At 38.0% G+C, this 15,383-nt stretch overlaps 1 protein-coding gene across 1 annotated transcript; it reads right to left on the minus strand.

Moving 5' to 3' along the window:
* Positions 1-2,469: 2,469 nt before the first annotated feature.
* On the minus strand, positions 2,470-6,639 carry LOC149184966 (uncharacterized). Its single transcript, XM_089415496.1, has 2 exons — positions 5,185-6,639; positions 2,470-4,521 (listed from the first exon to the last, which is right to left on the minus strand). The coding sequence occupies exons 1-2, from the start codon at positions 6,637-6,639 to the stop codon at positions 2,470-2,472; spliced, it is 3,507 nt and encodes a 1,168-aa protein (XP_089271622.1).
* Between the last annotated feature and the right edge of the window lie 8,744 nt (positions 6,640-15,383).

Consider the following 15,383-nt stretch of genomic DNA (forward strand, 5'->3'; position numbering starts at 1 on the left):
TTTTGATCTTTAATTTTCCACCAAAGAAGATTAGGTACTTTGTATGTCTCCATTGATTATGAAACGACAAGTTTGACCTAGGACAACCATTTGGAACAATACTTTAGATTTCCTTTTTTGATTGACTGGTTTTAAAGTTACGTTTTATTTTCATAGCGCGTTGCGTCCAATACTTTTTCAAGAGTAGAGAAAAAACATATGGGCTCCCCACCAAAACTTTGATCGAAGGCATTCCAGATGAATTTTGTTTTTTTTTTTTAAATCCACAAATGGATGCTTATGGTGTCGTTTGTCATTAAATTAATCATTAAAATTTATGTTTATATTTAAAATAATAAGGGATCGTCGGAATCTCTAAAGTCAGCCATTGAAGAGGTAGAAGATTATCTCATTTGACAAAATTTTACATTTACCCGCGGGCTTTATTGCTTGGAATTGCTTGCAAGTTATTATATTCCCTCAAATGCCTTTCAATTGGGCTTCTTGTGTAAGAGCCCTCCTCTCAATAAACTACATCATTTAGTTCTATTTTATGTTATTATTTTTTAATTATTATTTGTTTAGAAAAAATAATCATGTTATTATTTTTTAATTATTATTCTTTTAAAAAAATTACTTAAAATTTGTACATAAAATATATCTGGTTTAATGTTTTTTGTTGTTATTGGAATTAAGGATACTTTAGCCTTAGCGGAGACAGAATTACATAATAGATTAAAACCTCAAGTCTAAAAGGAATAGGAATATTCATAAATGAAGATCTCATTCCAGAACATCAAGCAGAATTAAGAAAGGAGGTTCAAGAGGTAAAAGAAGCTAGAAAGGAAGGAAAATGGGCAATAATCAGAAATAGAAAAGCCTTTATTTGAGATAGAAACTAGAAAGATAGTAATCAATAGCAATTAAACATGCTCCGAATCCTTTCTTGGAACTCTCGGGGCTTCCCATGGAACAAAGGCCCCAAGCTAAGTTGGATTTCAAATGATGTTGATATTATTTTGTTTGTTAAAACTTGGGACCACGAAGAATCTAAGGTCCCTAACATAGATGGCATTATGCTATGGTCTACCTGGAACAAGCGATCCTCCCATAGAGGCATTGGGGGAATAGCTTGTTACATTAAGAAGAACATCTCCCCCCATGCTAGGATTTATAAAAACGACCCTCACAACCAATATAGTCGGATAGAGATTAGAGACATTAATAATAAAAAGTCCTGCATAGCAATATGTTATTTTTCCCCCGTCAATTCTAACTTCTGTAAGAAGAAGAATATAGATAAAACTAACCCTTACAATGGTTTAGAGAATGATATTTCTAACCTAAGGAATGACGCTAATATCCTTTTAATAGGTGACTTTAATGCTCAAACTTCAAACAACCAAGCTATTATTCTAAGCAATCATTCCAACCCTAATTCTCTTTGGTTAGACGAAGACCATGCTCTAGCTAGTAGGTACAAAAGGAGCTCTGAAGACCTCAAGGAAAATTTGTTTGGGTCGGAGCTAGTCAAGCTCTTTAGTGCTCAGGATCTTATAATTTGCAACGGTCTAAAGAAGTGGCCCAATTCTAGCAAGATGACCTGCATCCATGGACTTGGTAGCAGCGTGGTAGACTACGTTATTTCCGATCTCCAATTATACAACGAAATAATAAATTTTGACATCTTAAACGACCACGAACCTCACTCTAATCATAGGCCTTTACTTATAACTCTCAATTTTTCCATGCATAGAGTTCCCACAGAAAATAATACTTACAGCCAAAAGAACTTAATATTTGATAGAAATAAAAATGATCTCTTTCTAAATGAATTAAAAACTAATTTGCTTCCTTTATCTAGTATAGACAACATAGAAGACCTCTATCATAATTTTACTACAACCCGCTCATATTCTATTAACAAGTTCTCAATTGAAGTTTCAAATAATAAAAGAAATAGCAAAACCAATCCATGGTATAACAAAGATTGTAAAAGTGCGAGGAGAGCAATTAAGGAAGCTATTGATGAATCTCTTAAAATGGACAAGATAAAAATATACAAAGTCCTAACTAAAGGGAAAAAGAGGCAGTACATTCATCAAAGACAGGAGAATCTCTTACATCTCTCTAAGGTAGCCCCTAAGAAATTTTTGAGGCAGATTCTGACTAGGAAGACTAAAGATAATAATAAAATTGCTCTTCACGATTAGAATTCCTTTTTTCTTTCCATTGGAAAAATCCGTAAATTTCATTAATATGAAAATTTACATATGTAGATGCATTGAAGCATATGCCATAGTCATTCTGTTGTATCTGATCTTTTTCAAAAATTATCAGTTTGAGTTGCTGTATAGATTTACCACGCAGGGTATTCTGTATAGTGCTGTTTACAGTGTGCCTTTTCGGCATCTATCTAGCTGAAAATAAAAACAAAAATTTACAAAAATTGTCAATATATATACTGCTGTCATGGACGTGCACATTCCTTTAAACTGTTAGATGACCCGTGGTTGGATATCCCGGGTCTATGTAAGGACGGTGGTAAAATTTTTGTTCCTGCTGGTCTTGGATCTCGGTGATCTCCCAGATGCCTTTGTCCATCATCGCTGCCTCCTTGGATAATTTATCAGCGCCTTTGTTATGTTCCCTGTAGATGTGTGAAACAGTGATATTGTTAAATGCTGATTTGAGTTCGAGAACTTCATTCAATATAATGCTGAGTGTGTGTATGTGACATGTGGATGTGCCATTGATCCAATTTATGATGATCTGAGAATCCCCGAATATGTTGATGCTAGTGCAGTGGTGACTCAGTGCAAAATGAAGTAAGTGGCGCAGTGTGATGAGTTCTGCGAAGTTGTTGGTTCCGACACCCAGACCAGCCTTAATTTTGTATAGATGATGCTCAGATAAATGGATAATGATGCCGCCCCCACAGCTCTGCATGTTTGCGGCTCCGTCGAAGTAGGCCCAAGGTATGCCTTGATCGATGTGAGGGGGAGGGGTAGGATGTCGAGATTTTGGAGGGGGCGGGTCTGGTAGCTCTCTCATGGCAGTGATGATACCAGCCTCAATCAATGGCCAGTGAATCGGCTTGTCCTCAAATATTAACCGATTTCTAGATTTCCATATGGACCAGTTTACGATTATGGGCAGATTGATATTCTTTGAACCTTTATTTCTCCTATCCCATTCTGTCCATGCGTTAATGAGGTCTGTTCTGTTCCATTCACCAGAGTAATTTGTGAAGTTCTTAAGGTTTTTCCAAAGGTTCAGAGTCGAACGGCATCTCAGGAATATATGTTCTGTTGACTCTGAGGCTTCTTTGCAAAGAACGCACCAGGTAGGACCATACTGTGCCCTTTTCATGAGCTGTTCTCCGGTGGGTATTTTATTTCGCAAGATACACCAGGTGAAGAGCTTTGATCGAGGTGATGCGGAATGTTTCCAAATATTCTGCCACCAGCTAGCTAGGACTTCGGGCTTCTTATGAGAGATTAGCTGGAGGTAGCCTGCCTTGGGGGTGTATAGACCGCATTCAGCCAGGTTCCATACGAGTTCGTCCGGCCCCTCTGTAATTCGAATATGTGATTCAATCAGGGCCTCTCTGTATTCTCTCCAAGCTGGGTGCCATCTTCTGGGGAGGTTTAGCTGGTGCGCGGATTTCCATGCCTGGTGGAATATATCAGAGTGATCATGATCCGCGATCTGCGAGATTACTTTGATATCTTGTGCTGAGAGATATTCCACCAGGTCTCGAGGGAGTATATGCCTCCCTCCACTACCGGTCCAAGGATCGAGCCCAATCCTTGCTCTATTCCCGGCTCTGATACGCCATACCAAGTAGTCTCTGATTAGTGGCAGAGAGTGTAATAAGGCCTTCCAGATAGATGATATGCCTATTTTGTTCCATACTGGGAGTCTAACCCAATCGATGATGCTGAGGGGCCAAATGTATTTGTGGTAGGTAAGTCTAGTCCATAAGCTTTGAGTCGTCAGTAGAGCCCAGCCCATTTTCCCTGCCAGGGCTTTGGCAAAGATAGGGAGCTCCTTTAACCCCCAGCCTCCCCATTTCTTTGGTAAAGCTATCTTATTCCAGCCGATCCAGGCAAAGATACGCTTGTCTTGGTTGCCTGCCCATAAATATCTATTGCATAATTGCTGTAGTTTTGCCAGAATGTTCCGAGGGATCCAGGCCAGTGCCATCCAGAATACCGGCGTTGCTTCAAGTACTGATTTGATCAGGGTTAACCTCCCAGCCCTGGATAGATATCTATGGCTCCAGCAGGATAGTCTTTTTTCCACTTTTGCTACCAGCCAAACCCAGTCTGCGATCTTTTGGCATGTCGGCTTTAACCAATATCCAAGATATTTTAGCCCCCTGTCCAATGGCTGAGAAGTGTATGGGAATGCCTGCCTTGCCATATGGTTTTCGTTTGCTGAAGTACCAACCAGAGTGATAGTAGATTTCAACCGATTTACTTCCATACCCGTTGCATGTGAGAAGAGACCTAGAATGCGAATGAAGGTAGATGTGTCCTGTATGCTACCATCCAATAAGATTAGGACATCATCTACAAACAGTAGGTGAGTGAGGTAGCATTCATCAGTGATTTTGAGGCCTCTGATAGTCCCTTCCCTTTTTGCTGAGATGATAAGCCGGCTTAGGGCTTCCATGACCAATAGGAAGAGGAGTGGCGAAAGAGGACAGCCCTGTCGCAGCCCTCTTTCGGAGTGAAAGAAGTGTGAGGCAGATCCATTGATCAAGATACTGAAGGTGGGAGATGTAATGCAGGCCATGATCCAATTGATGAGGGCGTGGGGGAAACCGATATGAATAAGAATCATTTTGATAAAAAGCCAACTGACTCGGTCAAATGCCTTGGATAGGTCTATCTTCAGCAGAATACACTTAAGGTGTTTGGTCCAAATGGAATGAATCGCTTCTTGGGCGGAGCCAATAGCTTCATGGATCTGCCTATCTTCCAGGAAAGCAAATTGTTGAGGGGCGATATGTCTAGACAGGATGGGCTTGATCCTATTGGCAATGATCTTAGAGATAATTTTATAGAGTACATTGCACAGGGATATGGGGCGGAAGTCGTCAAAGGAGGATGGGGAATCGGATTTAGGAATGAGGGCGATGAAGGTGGAGTTAATAGCATTATAGAGACTGCCCGAAGTTCTGCTTTCCTCTACCACCTTAAGGATATCTCCTCCCATGAGATCAAAAAAGGCGATGTAGAACTCTATTGTCCAGCCATCCGGCCCAGGGCTCTTTTCCCTTTGAAACCATTTGAGTGTACTTTCCAGTTCTTCCATAGTGACGGGTGCTGATAGTCCTTCAGAATCCTCCTCATCTACAAATCTAGGGAAGTGAGAGGCCACATTGATGATTTCAGCCAGATTTGTGCCTGCAGGGCTCTTGTATAATCCTCTGAAGTGTGCAGTACCGAGTTGAGAGAGTTTGTTAAAGGAATCCGCCAGTCCACCTTCAGGAAGGGGGAGGTTCCAAATGGTGTTCGCCACTTTCCTTCCTTTGGCGAAATTGTGGAAGAATCTTGTGTTTTCATCTCCGGCTTTAAGCCAAGTTGCCCTGCTGCGCAGTCTGAGAGACTCCTCCCTACTCTTGAGTATATTATTCTTCTGGTTTTCCAGTTCCACCAGACGAGCCTTGTCTTCTTGCGAAATGAAACCCAGATTTCGCTCATCCAGAAGAGCTTTCAATTCTTCTTCCACTGTAGTGAGCTGCACGTCTTCTCTTGTCTTCTTATCTTTGGCCCAGTTGATCACAATATGTTTAAGTTCAGTAAGATTTTTAACGAATCCCCTAGCCATCGAAGATTCTCTGTCAATGGGATGTGCTCTCCAGAAATCTGTGACCAATTTTGAGAAGCTCTGGTCCTGAAGCCACATGTGATTAAACTTAAATGGAGCTTTTGGCTTCTGATGAGGGCCCAGGATATCCATTAAAATAGGGGAGTGGTCAGATATACCACCATTACCCACCCACTGTTTATAGAAATGTAACTGTTGTATCAGAGGGCCTTTCAGCAGGAAACGATCCAGCCTGCGAGCCAGAGCAGCGGTCCCTACCCTTCTATTTCTCCACGTGGGGAGGGGCTTCTGCATAGGGATGTCAATGAAATCGTGCTGCTCCAATAAGCTCCTCATGAAGTCTGTGATGGAATCTACTTGGGCCATTGAACCCCATGACTCCCTGAACCCCAGAGAAAAGTTCAAGTCTCCTCCCAAAATGATGCGGTCAAGTGTCAATAGGTTACAGTTGAGTAGATGTCTCCAAAAATTTTCCCGCTGTTGACAGGGTCCATATATATTGACGATGCGAAGGGTGAGGCCAAGGTCTATTGAGAATATGTCCACTCCCATATAGCCGTGGCCTCCCCAAGAGGAGTCCAATCTGATAGATTTGGGATTATACCCAATCGCCAGCCCCCCCGATCTGCCAATAGCATCAGTAGCTAGGAAATTCCATCTTGCCGACAGAGAGGTGAGGGAGTGAGTAGTGGACTCTGCAGGGCTGAGGGTTTCTTGTAGAAGAATGATATCAGGTGATTCGACCTCAAAAAGTCGTTTGAGGGCTAGTTTCTTTGGGGAACTAGCCAGGCCCCGGCAGTTAAAGGAGAGGCACTTCATGGGGGACCAATCTTTGGGGGTTTTGATGCTCTAAGGACCCCATCGATGGTGGCTTGGTGCCCAGCAGCCACTTCCGCGCCTGCATGCCTGATGGCTTTGTTGAGATTTGATTTACGACCCCGGGTAGATAGGAAACCAGGACCAAGAGGGACTAAACCCAACCCGAATTGTGTATCAGAGGCCTCCAAATGTGAAGACCGAGGGCGAAGGGAGTATGGATGGGAGGGAGTCGATCTGGATGATGAAAGCGAGGAGGGCGAAGATGTGAGGGACAATGAGGGCGGAGCAGTAGATGGGATCAGAGGGGGCGGAGGGATAGTGCACTGTGCCATGGTACATGCAAATGAATTCACATATACAGATGAGAGATCTAAAGAGTTAGAGGGAGGGATAAGTGAGGTACCCGAAGCTTGCGCTGCCGCTGCTGCTGCCCGAGCCCTAGTCAGTGGAGGCGAGGGCGGGGCTGTCTTGAGCATGTCTGCTTTCTCTGGGGCGCCTTGAGGTACCGCGCTGCTTTGTGGAGGACGGGGGATGATTGGGGAGACACCTCTGGATGCCGCGGGCGAGATTTTTGGAGATCCTTCCTGACTTTTGTTCAATGGACATTCCTTGAATAGGTGACCCACTTGGTGACATCGGTTGCAACGGAATGGAACGCCTTCATAATCCAGAATCTGTGTTCTGCTGAATTTTCCCCATTTTAGTGTGATTTTTTCTTCCAAGCCATCCCGAGTGTCCAGGTGCACCAGAATTCTAGCTAGGGTTCTTTTCTTTGTATCCTTATACGAACGATCATGGTCCAAATACGTACCCAGTGCGTTCCCAATTCTGATAAATGCTTCCTCAGTCCAATATTGTAAAGGCAGCCCCGGCAGTCGCACCCACAGTGGGCCTGCTCCAATCTGTTCGCGCTCAGGATCGAATAGGGGGCTCCATCGTTTCAATAGCACAGGTGCCATTTCTATGTGCTACTACTGTGTCCGTGAAGCCCTCGTTCGCAAAGTGGAGTGAGAACCATCCCCTTGGAAGTTCTTGTACCTTTGGCAATTCTGAGAAAAGAGCACCCCATATTTCTTTAACCCATAGCGTCAATCTTTCCGCCGAGAAGGTACGCCCCCGCACATGTCCAACCAGGACCGTCCGAGCCAGTGCCATAGTATCCTCAAAATCGGTGGGGTCACCGAAGGCTATGGTGATGTCTTTTGTCGTCGCTCTGATGCACTTTGATTTCAGCTTCTTCATGCGAGGCGCCGTTGGGTGATCTACAAGTGGATTTGAAACCCTAACCGGAGGGGAGGGTTTTGTAGGCTGTACATTGAGGGCCGGAGTACTGAAACAACCGGAAGGCCTAATCCCAGCTTCTTGTTGGGGTTTTTCTGCTGTCTCCCGAGTCTCTGCTTGAGCTAATGTTGGATCGAATCGTGGCGATGGGAGCGGGTCGAATGCCAAGGAGTCTGGTGTGAGAGAGGAAAGTAGAAGGGCAGTCCCAGGCGAGAGAGGCGGAGCTTCCAGATCATACGATGTGGAGAGTGGATCAGGCAGGGAGACCACAGGTAAGGTGTCCTGTGTGGAGGCCACTTCAACAGCTGGTGTAAAGAAACCCGGGGACGCCTCATTAGGGTTTCCGAATATTTTATGCCCCTCTAGTGGATCCTCGGAGTAATCCACGAGGTCCGTAATACCGAAGTCTTCCATCCCGGTCAAACCGCCGATAACCGTCTTCGGGAGCTGAACAAACCCAAACCCCGTAGTCCGCTTCTGTGCTGGCCGATCAGTTGTGGCGGCCTATGATCCTGTGGTTCCTGCAGCTAGGTTATCCTAGACCTTCGCGGACGCGGTGCGCGATCCCCATCAGAGCTCCCATTTATGCAACATTATCCATTTGGTTGTTAATCAAACTTGTGATTCACGATTAGAATTCCTATCTTAAAAAGCTTTATGAATCTCAAAATGTCATGGATAATTTGGAAACCCTACTCACAACGAAAGAAGTTTTCTCTTTAGAAGACATTAAGTTTGGGGTTAATTGCCTCGCTAATGGGAAAGCTAAGGAAATTGAAGGTTACCAGGCATAAATCTTAAAAATTGGAGGTCTTGTCCTCATCCCCCACATTCACAAGCTTTTCAATCAAGTAGTCAAGCAAGGGTTCCCTAAACCTTGGACTGAGAGCCTCATTATCCCTATTTTTAAAATTGGGGATACAAATAACCCCTCTAATTATCAGACAATAATGATCAACCCTCTCTTAGCGAAGTTATATGGTAGTATTTTGGAAAAGAAGTTAAGCATATGGCTTGAAAGTGAAGGTAAGTGGGCTAAAGGCCAAGCAGGTTTCAGAAGGCATCACTCAACTATAGATCACCTCGTTACGCTTAGGATCATTATGGAGGAATGTTGTAATGGTAAATCCAATTTATTTTGTTGCTTTGTGGACTTTAGAAAGGCTTTCAATACGGTTCCTAGATACAACCTTTGGAATAGATTAGAAGAGCTAAAGGTTCCTCTCGAGTTGAGAGCTGCCGCTATAAGGTTATACGAGAATGTAATTGCCAAGCTAAAGAGCAATGAGCAGTGGTCGAAAGATATTAAGTGTAACATTGGAGTTAAACAAGGTTGCCCCCTCTCCCCTACCCTATTTGGAATTTACATCGATAAGCTTGAAGGCTATTTAGAGGAAGCAGGATGTGATGGCACGATCTTAGTTGGGATAGTCGTCATCCTTCTTCTCTATGCTGACGATATTGTTCTTTTGGCAAGGTGCCCATCTGATCTTGATAAGCAACTGAGGCTTCTTAAGGATTTTTTCTCTACCATGGGTATGATTGTTAACACTGACAAAACAAAAGTTATGATTATCAAATCCAAGAAGGACACTTACGCTAATTTTATGTATGATAATAATAACTTGGAGGAAGTCTATTCTTACAAGTACCTAGGAATTGATATTCATCCCAAGCTCAACTAGAACCATAGCATTGAGAAAAGGATTAATGGGGGTGGAAAGCTTATTTTGGTCTTGAAAATAATTGTAAAACAACAGACCTCGTAATGTGGGATAAAAAGAAGTTCCTCTTTGAAACTTTAGTCACTCCTGTTATCTTATATGGCTGTGAGGTTTGGGGTTGCAGTATCTCCAGAGAATCATTGAGAAAGATTGAGCAAATCCAGAAGCGTTTTATAACTTATAACCTGAAAATTAAAAGTAATACACCCTATCCTATTCTCCTTATAGAAGCAGGTCTTTCCCCTATTGAGAGCCTAGCTATGATTAGGTTTCTTATGTACAAGCACAAACTCAATAACATAGATGATCATAGACTTCCTAAGCTAGCTTTAAATTCCAGCCAAAACCATCTAAGGCTCAATCAGGGGTGGCATAAAGACACAAGGGCCTGGTTAAACTGTTGGGAGATCAACAAGAATGATGCATTGCAAAACATAAATAACATTAAAGATATTGTTACTTCCAAGTTCAAAGAAAAAATGTGGTGTGAGAAAGATTTAGCGGCTAAAAGAAAATTAAGTTATTATAAGAAGGTCATCAACCCCACCCTAGAAGATCAAAAGTATCTCTCTATTTTAACTAGCTCAAAGAAGAAAATTAATATAGAAAATATTAGAATGAATTCTCATGAGCTCCATAGTGAAACAGGTCATTGGGCAGTTCCAAAAACGCCATGGATGGAAAGGATTTGCCATATATGTGAGAATAGGAACATCGAGGATGAAAACCACTTCCTCTTAGAGTGCCCCACCTACAAACACGTTAGATTTGAGTTTCACAATCTTTGTTACAATATTGACCTTCCTAGCCTTTTACAATGTCAAAATTATAGTGAGCTCACGAGGCTTCTCTCCAAGCTTTTTGAGCATAGGAATAAAATCTTAAATCAAAATAAATAATTTTTTTAGGTCCGATAGACCAATATTTTGTCTCAGTGGACGTTAACCATCATCATCATCATAAAATTTAATTATTAGTATTTTAATTTACATGTTAAAAACCGATATAAAAATATTAATGTGGTTGATATAGACTAAGAATACATTTGTATCTACCATAATAAATGTATAACAATAAAAATAACTATACAAAAAAATATAATAAAATATTATTATTATAATTGTAATTAATAATAATTATTTATTTATAATAATTATTATTTAATAGTAAATGTCATTTATTATTATTTAATTTCAAATTAAGAAATATAAATTAGTTATTTAATAATCTATTAATTAATTAATATCATCATCGTCATCATCATTTTAAAATAATAATTATTATAACATTATTGTTATCAATCATCATCATCATCATTATCATCATTATCATCGAATAATTATTAACATTATTGTTATCAATTAAAATTGCTATTATTATCAATTGCTATTATTATTAAAAAAATTAAATAATAATAAATATTAAATAACTTATTTTTTAATTTATATGAAATAGTTGATTCTTAATATTATTTAATGAGAAATATAAATAATAATAATGGCAATAATAATCTTTATAATAATTTATTATTATTAAATAATAATAATAATAATATCTAATTAATTCATCTCTATTTAATAATAATTAATTGATTAATTATTATTATTATTTAGTAAAAAAATTAAATCAATTATGGTCGACCATGGTTTGTCATGGCTGATAACGCTTGATTTTCATATTGATACATTATCCATGGTTGACCATGATTGATCGTGGTTGACCGTGGTTGACAATGGTTGATGCTGGTTCACCGTGGTTGATTTCCATATTCAGACAATATTTGTTACAATGTGACATTGAACCATGGTTGACCATGATTGATTTTCATATGAAGACAATCTTTATGACAATGAGACGTTGGACAATGGTAGACCATGGTTGATTTTCATATTGAGATAATATTTGTCACAATGTGACCATGGTTATTGACCACCATGGTCAACCATGATTGACCATGGTTGATTTTCATATTCAAACAATCTTTCTAACAATGCGACGTTGGACCATGATTGACCATCGTTGACCATAGTTGAACATCATAGTGCGACAATTTTTGTGACAATGTCACATTGGACAATGGTTGACCATAATTGACCAAGTTTGACCTTAAGGTAAAGATTATAAACCATAAAATCAATATTAAACCCTAACATTAATATTATAAATGTGAGGATTAATATTGTAAACCCAACAGAATACTATTAAAAACCCAAGGGAATAACATTGAACCCTAGCACTAATGTTAGACCATAGGAATATAATCCCTAATATTAATAAACCCAAAGGATTAATATTAAAAACCAAAGAGATTAGTATTGAGAATCCGAGAGATTAATATTATAAAACCTTGGGATAAATATTATAAACATAAGTGATTATTAATATTATGAACCCAAGGCATCAATAAACCCAACAAATTTATATTATAAACCCCAAGAATATGAACCCTTGGATTAATAAACCCGAGAGATTGATAATATAAACCCAAGGGAATAATATTAAACTCAATGGATTAATATTATAAACCCAAGGTATATAAGCCCTAAGATAAATATTATAAACCCTAAAATAAAGATGATTGAGAAAGATATACCAAGGTTGTTTTTCATATTGAGACAATCTTTGTCACAATGTGAACTTGGACCATTGTTGAGCATGATTGATTTTCATATGAAGAAAATCTTTGTGACAAATGGATGTTGGACCATGGTTGACCATGATTGACCATGGTTGATTTTCATATTGAGACAATCTTTGTCACAGTGCGACATTCAACCAAGGTTGCCCATGGTTGTCACAATGTGACGTTGGATCATGAGACAATATTTGTCACAACGTGACTATGGCTCACTATGGTTGATCATGTTTGATTTTCATATTAAGACAATCTTTCTCACAATGTGGCTTTCAACCGTGGTTGACCATCATTGATCTTCATAGTGAGACGATGACCATGGTTGAGCATGATTGATTTCTTATTGAGGTGATCTTTGTCGCAATGTGACATTGGACCATGGTTGATTTTCATATTCAGAAATTTTTTATCATAATGTGATGTTGGACCATGGTTGACCATGATTATAAATTGAAGGAATTTATACTAAAGAGAAGTATTAATATTATAAATGCTATGAATAATATTACACCATAGGAATACGAACCCTTAGATTAATAAACCCAAGGGATTAATATTATAAACCCGTAGATCAAAAACCCAAGGGAATATATTAAACCCAAGGGATTAATATTATAAACCCTAAAATAAATACGATAAACCCTAAAATAATCATTGTTTACCATAGTTTCTTTTCATAATAAGACAATCTTTGTCATTATGTGATGTTGGACCATGGTTGATTTTGATATTGAGAAAATATTTTCCACAATGTTACACTAGACCATGGTTGACCATGGTTGAGAATGGTTGACTATCCTTAATTTTTATGTTTAAAAAATCTTTGTCACAGTGTGACATTAGGCCATGGCTATCCATAGTTGATTTTAATATTAAGATAATAGTTGTCACAATGGGACGTTGGACCATTGTTGAAAATGATTGATTTTCATGCTAAGCCAATCTTTTTGAGAATGTGACATTGGATAATGGTTGACTATGGTTGATCATGATTATAAAACCAAGGGATTTATATTAAACTGTAGGATTAGTATTATAAACCCTATGACTAATATTATACCCTAAGAATATGAATGCTTAGGCTAACAAACCCAAGGAATTGATATTCTAATCCCAAGGGAATAATAAAGCTAAGGAATTAATCCTAAAAACCCAAGGGGTTATAAACCCAAGGTATATAAACCATAAGAGAAATATTATAAACCCTAAAATAAACATTGTTAACCATGACTAGTTTTCATATTGAGACAATATTTGTCACAATGCGACCTTGTACCATGGTTGACCATGATCGATTTTGATATGGAGACAATATTTATCACAATGTGGCATTGGGCCATGTCTGACCATGTTTGATTTTTATATGGAGACAATTTTGTCACAATGTGATGATGGACCATGGTTGATCATGACTGATTTTCATGTGGAGACAACCTTGGTCGAAATGTGGCATTGAACCATGGTTGACCATGAATGATTTTCATATGGAGACAATCTTTGTCACAATGCAATGTTGGAGCATGGTTTATTTTCATATTGAAAAAAACTTTGTAACAATGTGATGTTGAACCTTGGTTGACCATGATTATAAACCCAAGGGACTTGTATTAAACCTAAGGATTCATATTATAAACTCTATGAATAATAGTATACCTTAGGAATATGAACCCTTAGATTAATAAACTAAAGCATTGATAATATAAACCCAAGGGAATAAAAACCCAAGGGTTTATAATATCAACCCCATCAATTTAATATTATTGCCTTTAGTTAAATATTATTCCCTTGGGTTTTTAGTATTAATGCCGTGGATTTATATTATCAATCCCTTAGGTTTATTAATCTAAGAGTTCATATTCCTAGGGTTTATAATATAAATTCCTTAGGTTTATAATATTAATCCATTGGATTTTTAATATTAAGCCATTGAATTTATTAATCTTAGGGTTTATATTCCTATGATTTAATATTAGTGCTAGGGTTCAGTGTTATTCCCTTGGGTTTACAATATTAATCTAGCATTTTGTAATATTAATGTTAGGGTTTAATATTAATTTTAGGGTTTGTAATATTTGTCTTAGGGTTTATTTTAGATTTATAATATTTATATTAGGGTCAAACATTGTCGACCATGGTTTATTATGGTCAACAATAGTCCAACGTGACATTGTGACAAAGATTATCTCACTATGAAGATCAAATATGGTTAACGTTGGTCAACCATGGTCTAACGCCACATTGTTAGAAATATTGTTTGAATATAAAATTGAATATGGTCAATCATGGTCAACTATGGTCACATTGTGATAAAGATTGTCTCAATATGAAAATCATTCATGGTCAGCCATAGTAAACCATGATTGACAATAATTGCTTTATTTTGTTACTAAATAATAATAATAATTAATCAATTAACTATTAATAAATAAAAATGAATGAATAAAATATTATTATTATTTGATAATAATTAATTAATTAAATATTATCAATAATAAAAAAAAAAATAAAAAATTAATAAATAATAATAGTAATAATAAATAATAATAATAATAATAATAATAATAAGATATTATAAACATTTTTAATATAATTATTTATATTTTTCATTAAATAATATTAAAAATTACCTAATTCTGGTAAATAGGTAAACAAATTATTTAATTAATTATTATAAAAAAAAAAAAAAAAAAAATTATTATGCTTATTTTTCCAAATATATAAATAAATTATTATTAATATTTAATTAAATTATTAAATAACTATTTACTTATTTGATAATAATTTTAATTAATATCAATAATCCTAATAATAATAGATGTTTAATACCCGGATGCGGGTGATAGTACGGGTGGCCGGGAGGAGCCACATGCCAGCGATGTGGTGCCCCGAGTTCAATCTTAAATGTTATTGCGTCTCTCGCCGCCGAGGATTAAAAGCTCAGGTGTGGGTGAAGGGAATTCAATGCAGCGTCCGGTTAATTGGTGCGACTGCAATTTGCAGTTATGGAGAACAGGTCTCGAGGGAATGTTGAGAATATTAAGGTGGGTGATGGTATGGAGCAGGTTCACGCTCAACGCTGTGGTTACGAGGTTCAGGCTCTTGCT

Source organism: Pinus tabuliformis, chromosome 3_2, assembly GCF_031772625.1.
Source record: "Pinus tabuliformis cultivar Carrire ecotype Pingquan chromosome 3_2, CPIR1, whole genome shotgun sequence".
In the NCBI taxonomy this organism is placed as follows: domain Eukaryota; kingdom Viridiplantae; phylum Streptophyta; class Pinopsida; order Pinales; family Pinaceae; genus Pinus; species Pinus tabuliformis.